The 21,692-nt window shown below is 36.5% G+C and overlaps 4 protein-coding genes across 7 annotated transcripts in view; all 4 read right to left on the bottom strand.

Annotated features, from left to right (window-relative positions):
- Nucleotides 1-10,397, bottom strand: part of LOC141647976 (SURP and G-patch domain-containing protein 1-like protein) — a 41,806-nt gene extending 31,409 nt beyond the window's left edge. The window contains exon 1 of one of the 2 annotated variants that reach the window (XM_074456379.1): nt 10,328-10,397. The gene's annotated coding sequence lies outside the window, so the exon portion shown is untranslated. The remainder of the gene's footprint in view (nt 1-10,327) is intronic. The other variant, XM_074456381.1, reaches the window with a different exon arrangement.
- Nucleotides 2,159-3,748, bottom strand: LOC141647977 (pathogen-related protein-like). The gene is made up of 4 exons (XM_074456384.1): nt 3,439-3,748; nt 3,203-3,335; nt 2,788-3,089; nt 2,159-2,472 (listed from the first exon to the last, which is right to left on the bottom strand). Exons 1-4 carry the CDS (start codon nt 3,562-3,564, stop codon nt 2,314-2,316), a joined length of 720 nt encoding a protein of 239 aa, XP_074312485.1. The 5' UTR covers nt 3,565-3,748; the 3' UTR covers nt 2,159-2,313.
- On the bottom strand, nt 4,379-10,392 carry LOC141647978 (small RNA-binding protein 11, chloroplastic-like). Its single transcript, XM_074456385.1, has 5 exons — nt 10,333-10,392; nt 7,062-7,367; nt 5,812-5,880; nt 5,615-5,721; nt 4,379-4,573 (listed from the first exon to the last, which is right to left on the bottom strand). Exons 2-5 carry the CDS (start codon nt 7,363-7,365, stop codon nt 4,481-4,483), a joined length of 573 nt encoding a protein of 190 aa, XP_074312486.1. The 5' UTR covers nt 7,366-7,367; nt 10,333-10,392; the 3' UTR covers nt 4,379-4,480.
- Nucleotides 10,398-11,435: 1,038 nt separating the features above from the next.
- On the bottom strand, nt 11,436-19,986 carry LOC141647975 (uncharacterized). 3 transcript variants are annotated; one of them, XM_074456375.1, is made up of 10 exons: nt 19,827-19,986; nt 17,726-17,904; nt 16,800-16,931; nt 16,634-16,684; nt 15,662-15,758; nt 15,069-15,115; nt 13,403-13,619; nt 12,275-12,404; nt 12,148-12,190; nt 11,436-11,818 (listed from the first exon to the last, which is right to left on the bottom strand). In XM_074456375.1, exons 1-10 carry the CDS (start codon nt 19,879-19,881, stop codon nt 11,741-11,743), a joined length of 1,029 nt encoding a protein of 342 aa, XP_074312476.1. In that variant the 5' UTR covers nt 19,882-19,986; the 3' UTR covers nt 11,436-11,740. The 3 variants fall into 3 exon arrangements, with proteins under 3 accessions (XP_074312476.1, XP_074312477.1, XP_074312478.1); XM_074456376.1 differs by having other exon boundaries at nt 11,613-11,818; nt 12,296-12,404; XM_074456377.1 differs by having other exon boundaries at nt 11,678-11,818; nt 12,309-12,404.
- Between the last annotated feature and the right edge of the window lie 1,706 nt (nt 19,987-21,692).

The raw sequence follows: 21,692 nt of genomic DNA, 5'->3' as shown, positions 1-21,692 counted from the left end.
TTTGGTTACGGACTGTGTACCATGTATTGAGTCTTGGATGCGGATAGGTCACCGCATGTCGAATCGGGTGACGTCCATCCCGAGAGTCTGGATCCAGATTTAGACTAGGACCGTATTATGATCGTCGTCCTACCAGGAGGTTGGAGTCTAGGGGTTTGTCTTGTGAGTCCATACTACGTAAATGTCTTGCTTGATTGATCACCGGTAAGTTCCTATTTACGGGAGTTCACGTCTCCTACGATTGTTTGTGAGAGTCTTGGTCCTATCGGATACTAGTGGTGAGATGCAAGCTCCTAGTTGCGATATGATCGCCGGGATCGATGTTCCCATCCGTTCTTATGGTGAGATGCAAGCCATAAGTATGAATGCGCCATTGGTAGCCACGTCCCGTGCAATGCTTGTTAAGAGATTTTCAAGTAATGGCTATGGTTCCCATCCATGTATTTCTCATTTAATTGATCCGTTATTTATATTCTTCATATGATTCGATGCCTATCTCATTATAAATGCAATATGCCTATCTCACTATAATTATTGTTTATATTTCCTTGTTCATTATTACTCAAGTATGATGTATGATCAATATGTTCAATTAAGTTCTTGTTACTTGTATTTTGACATATTGTGGCTGAGAGAACCCTGAGTTACTCCCCACTGACTGTGGCGTTCATGTTTACATGAATGACAGGTTCGTGATGCAGACTATTTGGGGAAGACGTGTGGGCTAGCGAGAACGTTGACCCTTAGACCTTAGTTATCGTTTTCTTAGACTCACCTATCGTTAGGCTTGTACTTATGCGTGAGATATCTTTTCCCCAACGCACTTCGTTTTTAATTGTAAAACTTAACTATCTTACTTTTCACTTTTATTTGATCATTTTGGTGGATTTCACACTTCAAACTTTTCAAGGTTCTAAAAATCTCGTATTTTCCGCTTAGAATTAATAGTTCTTTTGATGCCTCATCGAGGGGTGTCACAGTTAGTTTTTTTGCTGTGTGCAAATTGCTGATCCGGATTGATGCGCTTGATCCAACCTTAGTTCTTGTTTGACGCGTTTTCAAACATTAACTCGATCAACTAGCAATAGGTTTTGTGAAATTGACCACCATTGAACGATCTATAGGTTTAGATCTGTCAAATATCCCTTTTGTTTTCTTGTTTTGTTACAATATCAAAAACACATAAAAATTTCATGTTTCAAATTCACAATCAGACAGTTCCGGAAACCGCTCAAATCATACAAATTCGTAAATCGGACAGTTCTAGGATTTGTTCAATTTTGTTAATTCCGCTGCACTCACATGAGTTTTATTCCTTAAAATAGAATTTGTATCAACATTGTAGACTTTATTTTCCGGAACATTATTTTTAGATTAGTAAGATTTGCAAAGAACATACTAAGGTTCTTTCATCATATATTAGGTTGTGATTTTTAGTTTTATAAAGTCGTAGAAAAAATAATGTTATTCTGTAATGTCTAGTATTACAAGTCTTGTACTATAATAAGCCTTTTAAGGGAGTAGTAGTCAATGAAAATTGCTTTAAATCACAACCTACCGTTGGAATATCTTACTCGTTTCTTGGTCATTTTTAAGGGACCAGTTTTCTTAAAACAGACATATCTTACTCGTTTCTTGGTCATTTTGGACGTGTGACCTACCGTTCCATCACCTCCAATTGGAATCACATCAATCCTATGTCTAGTTCTCAAGTTATGATAGTTTTAAGAAGACCCTTCTATAGGCGGACATTATAACAACTCCACTAAGTCTAGTATTCCGTCCATTTTATAGTTATACTTCACTCCCGGGTAGACTCATCAAACCCGAGGGTCCTCTCACGCATCCCAAGGTTCTTTTGCGAGTCCCAAAATATCCAAATATTACACATTCTATGAAATTGCGCGGTGATGAGGATGGAAATCTACCAAGATTATCATTGAGATATGGTGTTTTATGACTTGGAAATGTACCTAAATCTGCTTATTAATGGTGGGATAAACTGATGGATTGATTAGTTTGAGATTATTTCTAGTGAATTGTTTCGTGCCTATAACGTATCATAAATTACGAGAGAGGAATTATAAAGAGAGAATCTAGGGTGAATGGTTTCGTGCCAATAACGTTCTATAAATTACGAGAGATGAATTGTAGAGACTAGAGAGAGAATAGTCATTAGAGATAGTTTATTCATCCAATGGAGGATACATGTAGTAAATCTAATCACTTTTGATATGATAACCCTAATATAGAATATTAGGATGGAAAATAAGGCTAGCTCGATGGACATGCATATAATATCTTTCATAACTCTCATTTTTTCTGTCCCGCATTGCCCAAGAAAGGGCAACCAGTCTGCTGCATATCAACTGAAGAGCCTGAGGCGGATTTGCCACCTTTCATAAGAGCACCAAGCAACTCTCCACTATCATAAAAAAATTCTACTTTGATGACTCTCATCTGCTCGTCCACCTAATTTCATAACAAAGTTCATTTTCAATGAACAACATATTCTAAATTCTTAACACCAAAATTTAATGTAAAAATTAACAATCAATAGTTATAGTCTCACTATGCATCTGAACCAAGGATGCAATGGGTAGTGGACACAATCGAAACCAGTCGAACCTAATACTTTTCAGTACACCGTAGGATTTGGATCTTTTTTTTTTTGGACCGATGACTTTAGGTGAGATATGAATGTGGGTTCCTTCTTAGGACTTATGCCCGATCCGGCCCTAATAAATATTTTAATCATGATACGACACAGTATATATTGAACCTCACCTCAAAAACCCCAACACCAAAGAGCTCCACCAAGTCTCCAGTTGGGGGATAGCCTTTGAAAGGACCTTCCATGTAAGCCCAATGCCTGAACTTGTAGACCATGAGTGGAGGACCAGAGTAAGCCTGGATAATCTCCAAGGCAAATCCCCGAGGGAATGTGGTGGTGAAGAGCTGATGAGACGATTCCTTAGTTTCCTTTGTAAAGTCGTACAAGCGCATCTCTTCAGGCAAGGAAGTTTGCAGGAATCCATTGTATCCACCTCCAAGCTTTCCTAGTTCCTCTAGTGTTAGCGGCTTTCTCCCTTGGCATTAGGATCATATGATTTTTTTTAAGTAGAAGAAAGACCTTGAATCGACAAGCTAAGAAAGAAATATAGTACGTACAAGTAGCTAGTGTTAGAAAGTGTAGTGTTACCATTAACAGCAAAAAGAAACCTGGTGGGATCAATTGCTTTATAATCATTGGGATTTGCCTTATGGAAGAGTTCCATTTCCATTGTCTTAACAAGTCTTTGCACTTTCTCTTCTAATGAACCAGGTAACCATTCCTAGGAATCACACACAATTTCATAACATATACAGTATATAAGGTAATAAGTGACTTAAGTGTGGCAGTTGCATAATAACAATATCATTCATTAAGGATGAAACCTGAGTCCTGCCTTCCTCAAAGAGCTTGTCAACAACATCAAAGTTAGGAGGACCTCCGTGCACCCAACTAGTGTTCTTCTCACCTTCTCCATACAAGAATGATCTATACTTGTCTACTTTCTCCATTTCTCAGACCTACAATTTATATACATCCTACTTATTCATCCTTCTTGCTCTACTTAAATACTTGGTATGTAGAAAACTTCTAGGTACTTTCTTAAACTAAATTTTTTTGTACTATATGTTAAACAATTAAGGGTACTTTTCGTCCCATTGTGGGTACTTTGAACTTGAACATAGAATTGTATATAACAGCGATGACTTTTTTATTTATGGAATGAAAGATTTTAGGCCATGTTCTTTTGGACTGAAACAAATTTGAACTAAACTGAACTGAATTTATAGGATTTGAACTGAATTTATAGGATCTGAACTGAACTGAACTTGATCTGAACTTATAGGATCTGAACTGAACTAAACTTATAGGATCTGAACTGAACTGAACTGAACTTATAAGATCTGAAGTGAACTTAAACTAAGTGACTTTAAGTCCAAAAGAACAGGGCTTTATTCTCATTATGTAATGTAATAAGGTTGCAATGAAAACTAGCTTAGTTCGTAAAGTTCTGATATGTGATACTCACAATATTTAAGCCTGAATCCGTCGACATCAAAATCTGATTAGGCCGGCCTTAGTGTCAAAACCTGTGTCAGCTTGATTTAAATCTCCACCCTCAAAACTCATACATTGATATATCTTACAATCATACAAGTCAATCTACAAGTTTTGTGGTCTCATCTTCCGTAAGCACTGACGTCATGTTCATAGGTACATTAAAGTTGATTAGAAAAATCCAAAATGGTTAGATTCATTTTACAAACAAAGACACCACTATCACAGCAGCTACCTGTCTAGATCTCGGTCATTGCCTCATTACCCACAATACGATCAAAGTAACCTTCAAAACTTTGATAACTCGGTGGTCTTGATACAGTGTAACGACCGAATTTAATAACTTGTGCATGGTCAGTAGCTGGCATCTCAGAGTTGTGAATCTCTAGAAATCGGACTCTTCTTGCGGATCTCGGATCTTGGTTTTGCTACTTCCACGAATATCACTCTCCCATCAAGAAACTGAAAGTGGAAATATTTAACAACTTGGTTTTAGTTTACTGGAGTACTGGACTCTTTATAAAACATGAGCAACACAAGAGTCATATCTATTCATTCAATAGGTCTTGGTATAGACGGGTGGGGCGAACAGACGGGTAAAGACCTCTAATAAAATGGGTAGGGGGGACAAGGTGGGACACCCCCCATGTGCTTCCCACTTTATGGCAAATGGATATTTTGTGAGGGGAAATGATATCCGTCTATACGTGTAGACGGATAGTATCCGTCTATAATGAGAATTTGTGCTATTCATTTTAAGAAAGAATGTAAAACTGAGCAACACAAATACACAATAGATTAGTGGGTGCACTTCAATTACTATATCTCATAGAAATCAGCTGAGAATAGATTAATTTTCTATCTACACTCCACCATATTACTATTATTATATTCAAAGAGACTGAGATTCCCTATACCTGGTGCTTAATATTCCACTTTAAAAATGCGGGGCGATGAAATTTGAACCCGTGACCTTTTTAGTCACATGGCTCTAATACCATGTCTTGAAATCATCTCAACCAAAAGCTTATAGCTTAAGCCTTAAGCTGATAGTTATCGATTTTATTCTCTAACAAAAACAGGAGGTAATCCGTAGTTATAGAGATCCGCAATCTTAACAAGCCTGAAGCCTCTTAGTAAAAGGCAAAACTGAAAATCATACCTTACTAATGCATAAGATATTAAGATTAAGATCTTTGCTGAGTAATCCTGACACAACTTTAGAGAGTTACATAAGCTTGAAACTGGCCCATAGTTCAGATATTTACCAAAGTAATTGCATTAAATAGAGGATAAAATGACCAGGGAAAATAAAGAAGGAAGCAAGAGCAATCAATGGCACAATAGAGAAAAATTGTATCCAACATGTAGCAATGGACAGTGTATAGGGAATGATCTTTGCTGAGATATTTACCAAAGTAATTGCATTAAATAAAATGACCAGGGAAAAATCTGGGTTACTCATATTCAACATGTAGCAATGGACAGTGTATAGGGATGCACCTTTCCGTGCATTCCTTCTATAGCTTTCCGAGACTCCTCTTCTGTTGCATAAGAAATGAAAGCAAAGCCTCTCGGTCTATTTGCAATTCTATCCATTACAAGGTTCACTGCAACAAGCATGAAATTAAGGCCTCCACATGAGTAATGAGTTTCAGTTATCAACTAATTCCAGCCAAAAAAGGCCATAATTTGTGTACCTTCCACAAGTTGCCCAAATTGTACGAAAGCATTTCGCAAACTTTCCTCTGTCGTTCGGAATGATAGACCTGCATGCAGTAGTCTCGGTTAGTCTTCCACCATAACGTGAACTAGACATATCAATCACATCGGCTCCTCTCAAAGACATAATTAGTTGCCGGCCTGAGTAAAAAACACAAACCAAGAACATATATCCTATTCTGGAGAATAGCCTGAAATCCTGAATGCATTTTCTCCTTGCATGTAATAGACCGCAAACTCTTGTCTTTTTCATTACTTGATTGTGTTTTGCAATGACTATTTACGGTGGACCGTGGTTTGAATATTGGCCACGACAGTGCATCACGGTCAGTTGTCAAGGTTCTAAAGCTTACAATTACCGCACGTCTAGGCGGTATTGGCATCATTTTAGAGCAACAGCCACAACTGATTCGGAGATCAAATCTCAAACGGAGAGCTACTAACATGCTTTGAGCCATGGGTTCCAACACATTTGTGTTTAGGAATTAGGACCATTTCCTGTGACCACATTATAGACCTGCCTAATCGATTTTGGTTTTCAGTACTCAATAAGTCGGCATCATTGTTTAGCACCACAATTTACCTGACCAACTCATAAACCAATCTGACATCCTCTCTCATCAGTTCCTTAAACTCCTCCAAGTTATTTTACTCTGACTTAGGTCCGGGTGTCGGAGAGCAGACTAAAATTATAAGACAGGGGACCTTGTCCTAAGATGAGAATAGCGGTGCGGAGTCACGTCTTTAAAGCAAACAATACACTTCTAATATTGAAAAATTCCAATTTTTTGAGTATAACGGAAAGAAGTTTGACAATTAAGACTTAAAATCATTAAATATAATACTAAATGCCTTACAGAACTCTCTCTCCCCTTACTTTTGTGGTGCGTGCCTCGCTAGTTTAGCTCTCAGAGGAGAGGATAAGTGTCGGACTAATAAATGTCGGGTAGGAATTCATACCCATACCCATATCCGTATCGTGTCGACACGGGTACAGTCCAAATAGGGAAGAGTCAAAGAAACATAGCCTCCAAGTAAAGAAGCTCTGAATATCACTAGAGTTGTGTAAGCTTATAAAAATAGGCTAATACATGTGTTCAAGATGAGTAGCACAGTCTACAACAGCACATAGCTCCTGAATTGAAGCCCTAAAATTCAGAAAGATAGGTCCAAAAAATAATGCAGCAGAAGAAATTCATTTAATAATCCAAAGAGACGGGCCACTAACCGCTAATGTAGAGCTTAGTGGATGTAGAGGACGTTGAATGTGATGAAGAAGAGGAAGAGATACAAGCCACAACATGACGACTTGAGCAATGTCTTCCATGGTGATCAGCATGAAAAAGGGCTAAATGAAATGGCATATAATGAAATTCAAAAGAACCAGACGAAGATGAAAAAGAAGAAAACACTAGATGAGATTTTACAGACACGGGTCTAGGGCAGCGTTCTCTTTGTCTTCTTTGTTTCAACACTTGAGTTAAATGTGATAAATTAGTGCAGCTATAAGGCCCAACCAAGCTCATCGCCATCTACATATATATGTACAAAATACATACCCCATCGTCAGCAGTGCTAATTGAATACAATAACGAAGACCAGAGACATTAGAAATTTCAGGCAGAATCACATTCTAAACATCTAAACTGCACGACTACAAATATGAGATTTAACAATCGGTCATTTTAGATATCAGAATGCGTCATATAACAGAACCATTAACAGAACAATGTGTATTATATATATATATATATATATATATATATATATATATATAGAGGTGGGATCCGGTGAGTCCACCTAAATATTTGAGTCCATGAGTCCATAAAACAATATCACGCACTATACAAAACAATATCACGAATTTTTTTTTTCAATTTTTTTTTTCGAATTTTTTTTTTTTTTCAAAATTTTTTTTTCTGAAAAAGTTTGTTATTTTTTTTTTTTTTTTTTTTTTTTTTTTTTTTTTTTCGAAATTTTTTTTTTTTCGAAAATTTTTTTTTCCGATTTTTTTTTTTCCCGAAAAAGTTTTTTTTTTTTTTTTTTTTAAGCTGTGATATTGTTTAGTATAACGTGTGATATTGTATTACAAAATAATATCACGATTTTTTTTTTTCAAAATTTTCTTTTCGAAAAAGTTTTTTTTTTTTTTTTTAAAAAATTTTTTTTTAATGTATGCTGTGATATTGTTTAGTATAACGTGTGATATTGTATTACAAAACAATATCACGATTTTTTTTTCGAATTTTTTTTTCTAAAACTTTTTTTTTTTCAGGTTGTGATATTGTTTAGTATAACGTGTGAAACCGTAAGTCGTGATATTGTGTAGTATAACGTGTGATATTGTATCATGGACTCACGGACTCAAAAAGATAGGGTGGACTCATGTGATCCTAATTCTATATATATATATATATATATATATATATATATATATATATATATATATATGGTGACAAGTGACAACCATTGAATAGAACTTCCATGTTGTTTTGGTTTCTGCAAACTTTACTTGTGTTTCGTCACCGCCTAATAGAGACTAGTCCTACAGCCACTAATCAGAAGTTTCATTTTCTATCGTCTATTCACAAATTAAACAATATTACTACCTAGTGCCACAATCGTCGCGTAGGGAGCGCACACTCAATAACTTCAAAAGCACCAGCAAATTACTTAAGGCAGTGTTTGGCAACTCGAAATTGATTTTGTTTTCAATGAATTGTATTCTAGATATTGAAATGGTCATATTCAATTCCAAGATGTTTGGGGACACTCGGAATTCAATTGTAAAACCCTAGGAGTAAGACAACAAAATCGATTTACTTACCTGAAGTTAAATTAATCCAGAAAATAAAAATTAATTACCTAATTAGGATCATTAGGATCAAAATTAATTCTCTTGGTACCCTTGCAGTAGTAATTTTTGGTGCCCACATCAGCAGCCAGTGTCTAATTGTAGGCTTCAATATTGAATTGATACAGCTAGAAACTGAATTTATCCAAAATAACACGCGCGTAGGCTCAAGGCGCACTAAGGCATCAGCCAAAAAGCCTCGGGTGCCTTAGGTGTGCCTTTACATAAGCTGTCGCGAGCAAGTTGCGCTACTATGTAATTTCCATTTTTTTTCTTCTAACTCTATTTTTATGTCCTTCCATGGCCAGATGATCCCTGCCGTTCACTTCTTTAAAGTTTAGCCCTCTTAAAAATCCCGAAAGCGGTATTTTTGGACAAAACATTAAATCCAAAACTCATTTTTTTTTTCTTTTGTAAAACAGTGTGCATGTGGACATGTGCTGCACGCCTTTGCCTCACTCCTAATTGCCAAGGGCTCTTATCGCCTCAGCGTGCCAAGCACTTTTTTAAAACTAAGAGCATGGCTGGAAAACTAAGCTCAAAATAGGACTAATAGCTACAAAGGCTACCGATTGCCATCTAGTCCACTTTTATAAAATTCATAAAGTCATACTCTAAACCCGTAAGTAGACCTCTCTCACTAGCACTGGTACTTGGGGTATATTGTGTCTTAACCCAGTAAGTAGACCCGTAAAGAACAAACACTAAATAATACCGTCAACTTAGGGTGCAACCTTGCAGGATGGAAATTGAAAATCACAAGGAAAAACATTTGAGTTTTTGAAGAAATTAGTTGGAGAAGAATGCTTAAAGCTTGCATTCAATTAACAGAAAAATGCTGAACACCCACATTTTCAACTGGGATTAGTAAAACTATAGCATTCCCTGATACCATAATCCAATGGTGGAACGGAAAGTAAACTAAAAGTAACATATAAATGGTAGGCGCTCCAACTTACCCTCGTAAATCAGAGACAGAAAAATTTCCCTAACGGAACAGGAAATCTAATCTCATGTTCATGGAAGAAAAAATGTTGTAAAACCCACTTAACAAATTATTTTCACAACCTTAAAATCAAGGGCAAATCAATGAAGCATGAGAGAAGACGATGATTATTGTGTAAAACTGTCTTAGAGTGTGAGGCGGTCCTTTTATATACAAAAACACTCATTTCATATCAATAAATGAGTGTTTTTGTATATAAAAGGGACTGTCTCACTCTAAAACACGGTCTTGTTCTATACCTGTGCAAGGTAAAATAATGTCCTTAACCAGCGAGCCTTGGAAAGACCGTCTCATACAAGTTTTTTGGGACAGACTACACGGAGAATTAAACTGCCCAATATCCATTAACGTCTCATTCAACTGATTAATTGTTCGTGTGCAATAAAAACCATTACGAGTGCAAAAATTAGAAAACCCTAAACGAAACAAATCCCCAATTGAAAATAATAATCGAAACATATCTATTGATTAAACTACAATCTAATATCATCAGCCATAAAAGTTCAATAGTCGAATAGCAAAATAAATCAATAGATTGATTAATCCCCAAAATAAGTAGAAATTAGGGTTGGGAAATCGAAGAATGATGAAGATAATCAAGGATTGTAATTGTGCTACATCAATTTATACATACCTGAAGGAACAAAGATTCGCGGGGGAAATTGATCAGCTTTGGATGAGACAACAAAAAAAAATAGCCAAGTTTTTTTTTTAATAAGGAATAGCCAAGTTTTTTTTTTATGAAGGTCGGACCTTCGAATGTATTTCGGTTTATTTTTTTTTAAGGAATAGCTGAAGTGTACCAAACCACGACACTGAGGGTAAGGGAACGAAGATGATCATTTCCTTTGATTTTGTTTATCAGGGCGGAGAGCGGTGGCCATGGTGTTAACTTAGGCTAGGGGTTTCGTACACGGGAGGAGGGTGGTGCGTAGGTAACCTGAAAGGTAATTGCTACTTAATATTAGCCAACACAGGAATCTGGAATTAATGAGCACACTTAAGGTAATAACAATGGTAACATATAAGGAGCTTCATACAATATAAGGAGTCTCCTTAACCATTGAGATAGAAAATAAAGAGCTCCTTATTTTCTATAATTAGTTTAGAAACTTGACAAAGACAATAACCATTGCAATCTAGATCAACCCCTAGTCATTGCCCCTAAATATGAAGAAAGGCCCCAACAAAATCCATAGAATTGAACTCCACAAATTCTCATTTGTGACGGAAATATCCGTCAGACTTGTGACGAGTCAAATATTACCCATTTGAGTAGGTAAAGACAAAGACTTTGTGATTCCCTAGACTTATCTTATCTAAACAAGTGAAAGATACTTGACCCGTCTTAAACTTATGACAGATATAACCGTCACAAGGGAGACTTATTGAATAAATTCGGAGGTGACCAAGATATGTGTGTGTAGAAAAGTATAATCGAAATACCAAAAACTGGGGACGATTTGACTCTTAGGCCTAGCATCTATCATGAAGACCTAAGACCTAACACCTACTATTAAGATCCTTTTAAGTTCCGAGTACAACACAAAAGAAACATAACTACACTTATAACAAGCTAAGCCACAAGCAGAAGCACAAGCACAACCGCAAGGACGAGCCAAAACTAAATAATGATGGAGGAGTAACTTTCTCGCAAAAAAAAATGGATACTCTCATTTTATCTATGCGGATCACTTACATTTGGGCAAATTTTTCACAATACGCAAAATAACACCATGACATGAATATAGGAATTGGCTAATCTTTCACCAATAACCGTTGGTATATTAATCATTCCTTTAATTTCTAAACTATTCATAATGCAACTCGATTCACGCAATTAATGCCAAGAACCAAGCAAGAATCGGTTTTAAGTATCTAGACTACGCATTCACAAAAGCTAGATCTTCTGTTTTCTTTCTTCCTCCTTTTGTAGAAAGAGATGCAGGATACCGTGCGTCAGAACTCAGAAGCAATGGTTAAGTGGGTGTTGTAAGTGGCAATTAGTAATGTAACTCAGTAGCTGTACTCTAGAATTTGCATTGTTTTAATAGGTATGATCCAGTAGCCCTCTCAGCAAGGCTTCTCCCTTCCTAGCTTCCGTTGCTGGTCCTATGATAAAAACCTGAAAGACACTGATGATTATTATGGCGAGTATGACATTAACATTCACAAATTCTCACCCAAACTCAATTCATATTCACCCACCCGATCAAAATGCAGGTGGTAGTAGAAGCAATACTCTCCTCCACCAATTCACCCAATTTTCTTATTTAAAGAGAATAGTATATTCTATATTTACTTTTTAACGCAAAGACAAAGACAAAGACAGAAGTCTAATACGACATATAAGATTCGCTCTGGCTCAAGTTGAATAAGGATGGAACCACTTAACCCTCTAACTTCAATTTCACAGTAAGTGAGGAAAAACCACTGTCAGTTCCGAAAACTTACTTTGTTATATGGTCCTCTGTCGCCTCCAATGATAATTTGAGCTCTACAACCAATATATGAAGGTGTTTAAGTAAAAAGAGACATACGGCAAAAAGAGCATGATACATAGAAGGGTTAAGAAAAATACTTGCACGACTGTTTGACATACTGTATGGAAGCACCTTTTTTTCCAATAATGCAACCCATTTTTCCAGATGGAACATCAACCACAGATAATATCTCCTCCTCAGGAACTTTTCCGTTCATAAAAAAGTCACCTGCAGAAATTGAACTCAATATTAAAGCGTAAATTTGTAACTTTTATTATGTGGGAGTGTGAGACGTGAGTGATGGTGAAATTTCCGTCGAACAAAGTATTCTAGAGCAGTTAGAATGCTTCTAGCTTCAGTTCTTGGTATGGTAAAGTCTGTGAGCTACTATTGCCATCTTTTGTGCTCTTAGGCATGCTTGATACCGGGATCGGATTTAAGACATGACACCGTGCATTTGGTGTTTTTGTCACCTAAATGCGCTTGTATGAGTCTAGGACACTATTGTAGTCCTATCATCATTGGGTCCAGAATGTAGGTGTGGTTAGGAGGGAATATCATAATATCATCTTTTTACGCATTGTGAGGCTCCAAAACAAACATTCTCAACCAATCTCACTAGTGTATGCCGCCTGCAGGACGTCAAGATAAGGCTTAGATATAATACAACCCAATTCCTACCTAATGCATTAGGATCCTCTCCATTTCCTAAGCAATGTAGATGTCCCTTTCATCTCTCTAAAAGATTAATTAAATATAGTTCTCTTTCTATTTGTCACTACAACACTTTTTGCAATGAAATTAGAGCCGTTAGATTGTTGCAGAATCCGATCTAGACCGCTAAGAGAAAATGGGTCTCCATTTCTTTTTGAGTAATGGAGGGGGTCCTTACTCGACCCACTATCAGAAAGCTTCTCCTTCTGCTCCCTGCTAAAAAGGAGGTAGAAGAAATCCTCCATTGAATGAAGCCTTATGAACTAATGAACGCAGTTATTAGTTTCTAACAACATATGTTTTGGAAGGAAATCAGTAGCATACAACTTCGGTTGGAGTAGTGAGAGAATGAAAGCAGAAGACATAACTAGTTAAACGAGATGATGCTGACAATGGCATTAACAAACCATCAAGCCACTAATAATGCGGCATAAAGTCCATGGAGGTTTACGAGTTATAACAAACACAATTAGAGATTGAAAGGTATTTCAAGAGCAAGAATCAAAGCTAACCTGGAACAGAAGGGATAGGAGGCCAATCTGCAAATCCATACTCAGTAACGCAGAAACATCGACAATATAACGCGCCACGAACTGCAAGTTTCCACATAGATTGTTCATTTAACTTCTCCATAATCTTATGGTGAATATAGGGAAGAAAACGGACATCATCAACAGCTGCATGGATCATCTGCTCTGTGAAGGGTCTGTATGTCCAATACCTTGGATCCTGCATAAGCAACAAGCAAAATTTTTAATTAATCCATGAACGTTAAATTCAAACATGTACATTGTCCTGTACCATTTTTTCCCAATTTCACTTGCATCAAAGACACTATTCTTAGGTTTTGGACTATGATGGAATAAAGCAAATCACTAAATTGGTTGCAACTATGAAGTTCTGATGCAATTTTCAATGTAATTTTCATTACACGTCATCCGGAAGAAGTCACTTTCTATTATGAGGGTAAGACTGCATTCAAACAACCCGTCTAATTTAGTAAATTGGAAAAGCATTCGTCAAACTCATGGGAATTTGATGAAAAATTTCCATGAGTTTGTAAACCTTAAAATAATTAAAAAGAAATATTTATCTTCAACTATTGATCAGGAACACCGTATTTTCCTGTCAAATTTTCGTTGAACGTGAACGCCTTTCTTTTTGAACCGTCAAACTTTAGTGTCACGAGAATGCCTTTCTTTTCGAACTCTTCTAATTTAGTTAACGGGAAAAACATACGTTAATATTATTATGGGAGAACGTCAATTTGTTCGAACCATGCGAGCAGTAAATGTCAATACTTAGTCCAAGCATCAAATCCAACATCAATCATATGGAATCACAGATCCACTAATCAAATTCAGTAGTAGAGAATAACGTTCTTTTGTTTCTTTTCTCACCAATGCTTGCCATAATAAAATTATAGGATGTTTTTCTCATTAAGTAAATTTAGACGAGCTCGAAAAGAAAGGCATTTTCGTGACACTAAAGTTTGACGGTTCAAAAAGAAAGGCATTCACGTTTAACGAAAATTTGGCAGGAAAAGACGGTGTTTCTGATCAATGGATGAAGATAATATTTCTTTTTAATTATTTTTAGGTTTACAAACTCATGGAAATTTTTCATCCCATAAGTTTGAGCCTTGAGGGGGGTATTTGGGGTTGTTGAGATATGACAAGATAAAGACATAACGTGCGTAGTATTCTAGACACTCGCACGCGAAACACAGTAATGATTCAACATGAACTATTGCATACCTTCACCAAAAGTTGTGTCATCACCAACCCAAATTCGTAAATACATGATGTAACACTCATTGTAATTATTATGCAATTCTTCATATCAGTATAAAGTATTTGACAGAGTAAAAGTTGGAACATTACTTCCCCATTTACATTAATGTAGCTGGCCATTTTTAAGAAGCTCATGCACTGGGATTCCGTTTCAGAATGATGATCACTTACACTTGTCTTTGCCTTTACTACTAAAACTCTAGTTATTTTCCAAAATCTTATCCATAATCTTAAAGTCTTAGATGCTATCAATAGGACTATATCGATGACAAACCTAGTGGCTCTTAAACTTGGAAACATCCAGACTAGAAGCATTCCCTTTCCATCAGAATTACGACCTACCCTCCAGAATTAAAGCATAAAGAACACAGAGCCTATTACATACCTGCTGCAAGAGGAAGCAAACTTCTTTTTTCTCCAGATAAGATATGCCTGCAATCAACAAGCATACTAAAAAGCCTTTTCATGCAAATTGTAAAGGAGAAAGTGGAAATCATTAAGCATACAAAAACTTATGCATCTTTAATTCAACTTTAGCTGCCTAAATTGGGAGCATATGCCAAGGTATAGTAGGATTTGACAGCCACCCGTTCGATCAACTCATTATGCTGGATCTTCAAGGTTCAAATCTATACAACTTTACCCTTGAAAGCCTATTTATGAGAATGACTAGGTGATTTTATTCGAAAACTACTGCTTACGATAAAATACCTTTTATGTAAGATAGACACTTAGACAGGCACTAGACGCCTCAAGAGTCAAGGCAGCCTATTGATAATAATGGTAAAAACGCCTTCCTCTAAAAAAGTTCTATGGAAAGAAGCAACTTAATGATCCCAATTCAAGTAACCTTTTATGACTCACTTTTAATGTAAAGGGAGTTCCATGTTTACTACTTACATTAGTTACATAAGCTTAAATGCATCACAGACCAAACTGACATCTGAATTAGACCAAAGAGTCACTTATATGACATACCACAGAAGCGTCTGTCAGCCAGCAGACCAATAAATGAGATACAATCATCAGATGGTTGACCCAAGCCTAGTTGTTCTTGTAGCAATGAATATGCAATCTGTGTGCAGAACAAATGAACGCATCAGAGACATTTCTCACTCCGCAGACATGAGAAAGGCATGATTTTTGTTGAAGTTATACGCTTCATTTCTGAAAAGGGAACTTAGTTGCAGTAGTGACAATATACATAAATATGGCACCAGTAAATATTTTATTTTTTTATATCATGATTAAGGCATGAAGTTTGCCATTAAGATAAAGGAATTCATCATGCACATATTCAATCTGTTAAAAAAAAAAGCTATGTATGCAACTGGTCATTGACGTTTTCAAAGGATGATTCATGTAAGCTGACCTCAAATCATTTTTGGGATTAAGGTTTTGTGGTGGATGTTGTCGTATAAAAAGCAAGAAATCAAAGGCCTAGGTTTTAGCTTCATATCATATGAAAAACGGATTACATTTGTATTGGAAGCATGTACCTATTCTAAAGCATATGAGAAGGAATTTCTTTAGTATTCAAGCATGGAGTAAAGTTGTTTTATACGTGGTCCAAAAACCAGCCTAAAGTAGTCTTTGACGACTGACTCAAATACCAAAGAAACCTGATCACAAGAAAAAGTTACCCCTGTGTAATAGTTTACATTTGTTTTAGGATCGATTTTTTTATGTAAGCACTAAGCATACGCAAGTAGGATAATCAAAAGAGAAAGGAGAGTATTTCATATGATTTCAAAAACCATAATTCATATTTCATTATGCAAAGTAGAGTTTATATAGTACATCTTGGTACGTTCTAGACTATGACATAAATGGGATATGTAACTTTTCTGCGAGGACAAAAGGAATACAAGAGATGCACAACGGATAAAGTACAAAAAAAGATTGCGACTTGGATAACTACAAAAATTCTATAGATTTGAAGCCACTGACCTGAGTATCCACCACATTATGCAACTTGATGCCAAACTGAAAGTATAACGCCTAAATAACGATGTATAAAAAGCTTGTAAATAGTCAGATAAGATAAGATACCCCACATAGATGAGGGTAAAGTAAACAAGTACATAAGAGAATAGACCAAATGAGGTTATTGGACCTCACTATCTCGTTTGCAATCATGAATGACTTTCGTGATATAAGCAGACTCAAGAGCTGGCTTACAGGCATTCATCAGGTCCTTGCCTCCGTTGATAGCATCCACTATATATATAGCATCTGACGTGGCTATCTGAAAGATAGTAATCAAAGTATTCACTTAAATTCAGTCCTGGCAAGTGCAACCAACTGGAGAAATAAATCATAGTTTGTTACACTGGCTGCTAGGAAACCCAATTTAAGTTTGGAAGAAGCCATTCAACTATAGACTCAATTTTAAGAATTAATTATTTAGCGAAGTTACCCTAAGATACAGTTGTCGACTGCTCTTGACACAATACTTGGCTGTAAAGTGGAAAGTAATGGATGCCTTCACTAGGATCAATAGAACATTAGTACAGTTCAGTCACTATTAGATTCAACCGGCAATTTTTCAATCTTCAAAAGATTCATGCAGGAAGTTTCCAAAACACAAACCTCAAAATCACACTCTAGTTGCTACATCTAGCATAACCTGATCAATTTGGATAGCCACAAGGGCAGTTTCGTTACTGACAGGTACGAAATTCGGTTAAAAGTCTTACCACTAAATGACTTTACCCGTGAGCTTAGCCGATATCGACATGCCATAGTCTATGTTCCAAAGGGTTTATTATTAATGAGGAAATCTTGAGAAGTTAGTCCTTATCCCAAGAATAGTCCTCAGACATTCAGCATAAGCACGACGACTATACACTCTATCAAACTTTAAATGTTCATATAAAAGTCCAAGTATCTTCAGAATTTGTATTACACATTTGCTAGTTAAGAGTTCTGTTTCAAGTTATTCTCAGCGACTGAACATAGAGCCACAACATAAGCTTCTCCAAAGGATTCATGCACTCTAGAATGCCATTTATTCAGAAGGCAAAGAGTGGCAATAAACACCTGTAAAATGCAAAGAGTTCCATGGCGAGAGAGATTTACACCTTCACTATCAAATCCGATCACTAGCTGTCTTTCAGGAGACGGACGACGAAGTTCCTTAGGAAGCTGAGATGCATTAGTGACAATATGAATGGGAACTAATGACAAGAAGGAATCATTATCAGAATTCTTGCTGCTTCCTGTAACAGACCGATAAGAGAGATTAGAGAGAAAATATCGTATGGAGTCAAGATAAGAGGTTCTTAAATAAGATGAGAGAAGGAGATATTATCACAAAGCGATATTATATTTTATTCCCTAATCAGAGATAACAACAATCAGGAGTTTTTTCACAAGCATCACCACATGAACAGCTGTGAGTGCATGAATCCTTTCAAGAATATAGCAAAATAAATTTTAGGCACTTGAACGTTGCTAAATCAACATATATTCATTCTTCCATCACAGCAACAACGCCATTCCCCAGTGCCTAAAGGTGTCAAGGGCTCCCACAGATGGCGGGGTAAGGGGAAGTCTCATGTACACAAACTAATCCTTGTGTTCAATAATTTGAATATGCGATTTCAGATGACCAATACTAAAAGTTGCAACGAATGACTGAAAATGATTTATTTACATCACAATCGGAGTTCAATTCATATGTTTGGCGAAGAATTTATACACTTTTTTTTTTTGGAATATTACTCTAACTTCTGCAGATGCAAAACCATCATACTGAATCTAGACAAAAAGCATCAGCAAATAAAAAGGGGAGAAACTCTAACGAAATGCAAACCTATAGTACTACGAACCAACTTCAAGGAGCATGTCGAAGTCAGACATTCAGGCAAAAAAAATCCACATCAGACTGCTCAATTATATGTCACTTAGCCAAATACTAACTTGAATGTAGCTAAAACATTCAAATGAACATCGAAACCCCTCAAGGCATTCTTTCAAGAATATGGCCACTTAAAACTTAGGCACTTGAAGGAGTAAAGGTGCAAACATTCGGACCTCGCAACTTTAAAACCCCACCAATAGCAGGATGCTAACTAAGCTAAGTATCAGTTTCTGTGGACGTGGATACCTGAATGGCTGAATGCCAAGTATGGCTTGCGGGTAAAAATACCATTCAGGTAATATTTCCATCTTTTAAATGTAGCTTTCTGTGCATTCAGTAGCAATTAGCAATATTGTTGGACAAAACTATATTGCCAAAGCTGCAACTGCGATTGATATTCTTAACCTTCTAATAGAGGCGTGTATTATAGACATTGTATAACTCTCAATTGCACAAACCCCTACCCATTATATGAGTATCAAAACCAACTTGTCTAAGTCGCTCTATGTTACTCAGACTCGGGTATTGATGTCTGTGACGGGTACATATCCTAGTGTCAGAATCATCATAACTCAAATTTTGAGACAAGGGGACTTCATCCTATTTTGAGGGCACAGGGTACAAAGACATGGAAATACTGATTTTTGAAAGACCCAAAATGAAATCGTGCAATTAACTGTAAGCAAAATGCAAAGAAGAAACATAGCCATAATCAACAAAAATCATTCATATACCCTACTCTTCCTTTACTTTTGTTATGCAAAGCCCTTCTTTCTGCATCCACTAGAAGAAGTGTCGAATCGGTAAAAAACAGATAAGAAGTTCATACCCATATCCCTAACAGTAATTATTGTGTGAGACGGTCTCACACCCGTCTCACATTATAACTATAAGGCAGTCCATTTGTATAGAAATCACTCTTTGATTGATGACCGTTTCAAAGTGTGAGACCGTCTTACTCTAGAAGTTGTGTATTGTGTGAGACGGTCTTACACTATAAGACGGTCCAATTTATAATCCTTCCAATTGTTAGCAACACCCCTAAAATCCTCTACTGCTACTTATAACTTGGCTCTATACAAAAAAAAAGGGAACCAACACAAGTAGAACCAAGTTACCATTGAATGCAGAAGCTGAGAAGAGTAAAAAAGAAGCCATAAAATAGTTGAAATTCCTTAAAAACTGAGGTAAATTGCAACAAAAAATGATAATTACTCCGTAGTTAATAGGGAAATAGATGAAAAAGATGGTGAAGAAAGAGTAAAAAGATGGAATTACCAGAGTTGGTAGGGAGGGGAATGTAAGTGTTAAGGTATGAAGCAGGTTGCGCCATTAGAGTTGGACCAAGATATTCCGACAATGAAACATGAAATATTTGTGCCCTTTGCCTTCATTTTTGTGCTTGCTTTTATTGCAGAAGTGCATACCCCCGTGCCATTCATTAATTACTTCCCATCGGATTTTGTTAACTCTAAACGCGTGATTAGTGGAGAATTTGAGATTAAATTCGCAAATCTGGGTGCCATGTACGTAATTAATTATACAACTTGAACCCGTGTACTGCACGGGTGGTAACAAAAAATATTATTAAAAGTACAAACTTATGTATTTTTTTCATATAGTGAATAACTAAATTTTAGAAAACTTAACTTTGTTTACCTATACACTTTTGATAAGTTTATGCTGCTTCCTTTTATTCGAAGTACTCTATTTAAATTTTTTTCTCGACTTTTTAATTTATAAGCGGTGAAATCCGAAAAGTACATATAAAATTATTGTAAATTTCATAACATGTTTATTTACACAATATACAATTAATTTTACTTATTGTTATACGCTTTTTTTAATCATATTATCCTACTTGTTTGTTCTCTAAATTCTTTACCTTCTTTCCCATTTTCTCTCCCACCACATTGTCTGAACGTCTGGAAACAACGTTCGCCATCACTTACCAACTACCTCGAGATCCACCTGCAGACCCTCCACCATAGCGGTGACCGCACCCAACGTGCACCTCGGACCACGACTTCCATCCCAACCCCTGTCTCAACAGCCCCTACACAACTAACCACTCCCCAAGAATGTATATCCTACATCTTCCAACTATCCTACCTTATAACCAAGTGGTGTTAGTCCAGTGGTAGCCGGATTAAACCTTGAAGCTTGCAGAAGTGCAAGAGTTGAGAGGTCCCGGGTTCGACTACCAGCTGGGGCGATGATCACTTGGCCACTGCAGCCCCCGAAGGAGGTGGCTTACATGGTCCATGTGGTGGTGCGGGAATGCATGGACCCGGTGGGATTCAACCCCTCATCATCAAAAAAAAAAAAAACTATCCTACCTCACCTTGCCTCCATAATCTTCTACCTCTCGTACCCCCAACCTCACCATCATCCCGGCCCCACCCCATAGATGACCCATAACGCTTCGCATAATCTTATGAGACTTCTCACCCATTGCGACCCCTCCTCTATCACGATCTCTCGCCAACACCGCTCAATCATTCGGCTTTCAAGTCGCCAAATACTAATTATGATTAGTATCAAACTTATTCATTATAGTAATTTATGAAATACGAATATTCGATTTTGACAATGACGCACTCGATCTAAACGTTCTGTAATGTCATTTCATCCAATCGACCCACTTCACTCTAAAGTTTCTAAACACGGCACCCCACCATCTCTTCTTCTTAATATTCTTTATAATTTACTATGGAGTACGACAATAGTTTGTAACATTACACATTTACCTGTTAGTGTTTCAATTTACTTTGAATACAATAGCAAAATATATACATTAACAGGTTTTACGTCAATTTGGTGGTTAAGGTGAAATAGTATACTATATCCAAGTTAATAAATAACCTTCTTTTTAAGTGAGAATTTACACTTTTTTACTGTAATAATCTAGTTAGTGGTGACCCTATTCAATAAGGATGGACAAAGAAACAAAATTTTGTATGCTAAAAATTGGTTTAAAAGACATGTTGGCCCAACTCGGCCTCGATCCGGCCAATATGAACTTTATTTGTTTTATTGTTTAATAAATAACCCAATACGATCGATTTGCACTTTATACAATTGGAAATTACCTTTAATAACTCAAATATCTTAAAACAATAATTTAAGTCAAACTACTATTGC

This window comes from Silene latifolia, chromosome 3, assembly GCF_048544455.1.
Source record: "Silene latifolia isolate original U9 population chromosome 3, ASM4854445v1, whole genome shotgun sequence".
Taxonomy (NCBI): Eukaryota; Viridiplantae; Streptophyta; class Magnoliopsida; order Caryophyllales; family Caryophyllaceae; genus Silene; species Silene latifolia.
Note: the sequence above shows the minus strand (reverse complement) of the source record. Positions and strands in the feature narration are given on the sequence as shown.

Coding starts and splice junctions, on each gene's coding strand:
- LOC141647978 (XM_074456385.1), bottom strand. CDS start 7,365: ATGGCGATGAGCTTGGTTGGGCCTTATAGCTGCACTAATTTATCACAT. Junction 5,881..7,061: donor CACTAAGCTCTACATTAGCG/GTTAGTGGCCCG, acceptor TACTGCATGCAG/GTCTATCATTCCGAACGACA. Junction 5,722..5,811: donor ATTTGGGCAACTTGTGGAAG/GTACACAAATTA, acceptor TGCTTGTTGCAG/TGAACCTTGTAATGGATAGA.
- LOC141647975 (XM_074456375.1), bottom strand. CDS start 19,881: ATGGCGCAACCTGCTTCATACCTTAACACTTACATTCCCCTCCCTACC. Junction 16,685..16,799: donor ATTGCAAACGAGATAGTGAG/GTCCAATAACCT, acceptor ATCGTTATTTAG/GCGTTATACTTTCAGTTTGG. Junction 12,191..12,274: donor TATGTCAAACAGTCGTGCAA/GTATTTTTCTTA, acceptor TATTGGTTGTAG/AGCTCAAATTATCATTGGAG.
- LOC141647977 (XM_074456384.1), bottom strand. CDS start 3,564: ATGGAGAAAGTAGACAAGTATAGATCATTCTTGTATGGAGAAGGTGAG. Junction 3,336..3,438: donor TTGAGGAAGGCAGGACTCAG/GTTTCATCCTTA, acceptor TGTGATTCCTAG/GAATGGTTACCTGGTTCATT. Junction 3,090..3,202: donor GTTTCTTTTTGCTGTTAATG/GTAACACTACAC, acceptor CCTAATGCCAAG/GGAGAAAGCCGCTAACACTA.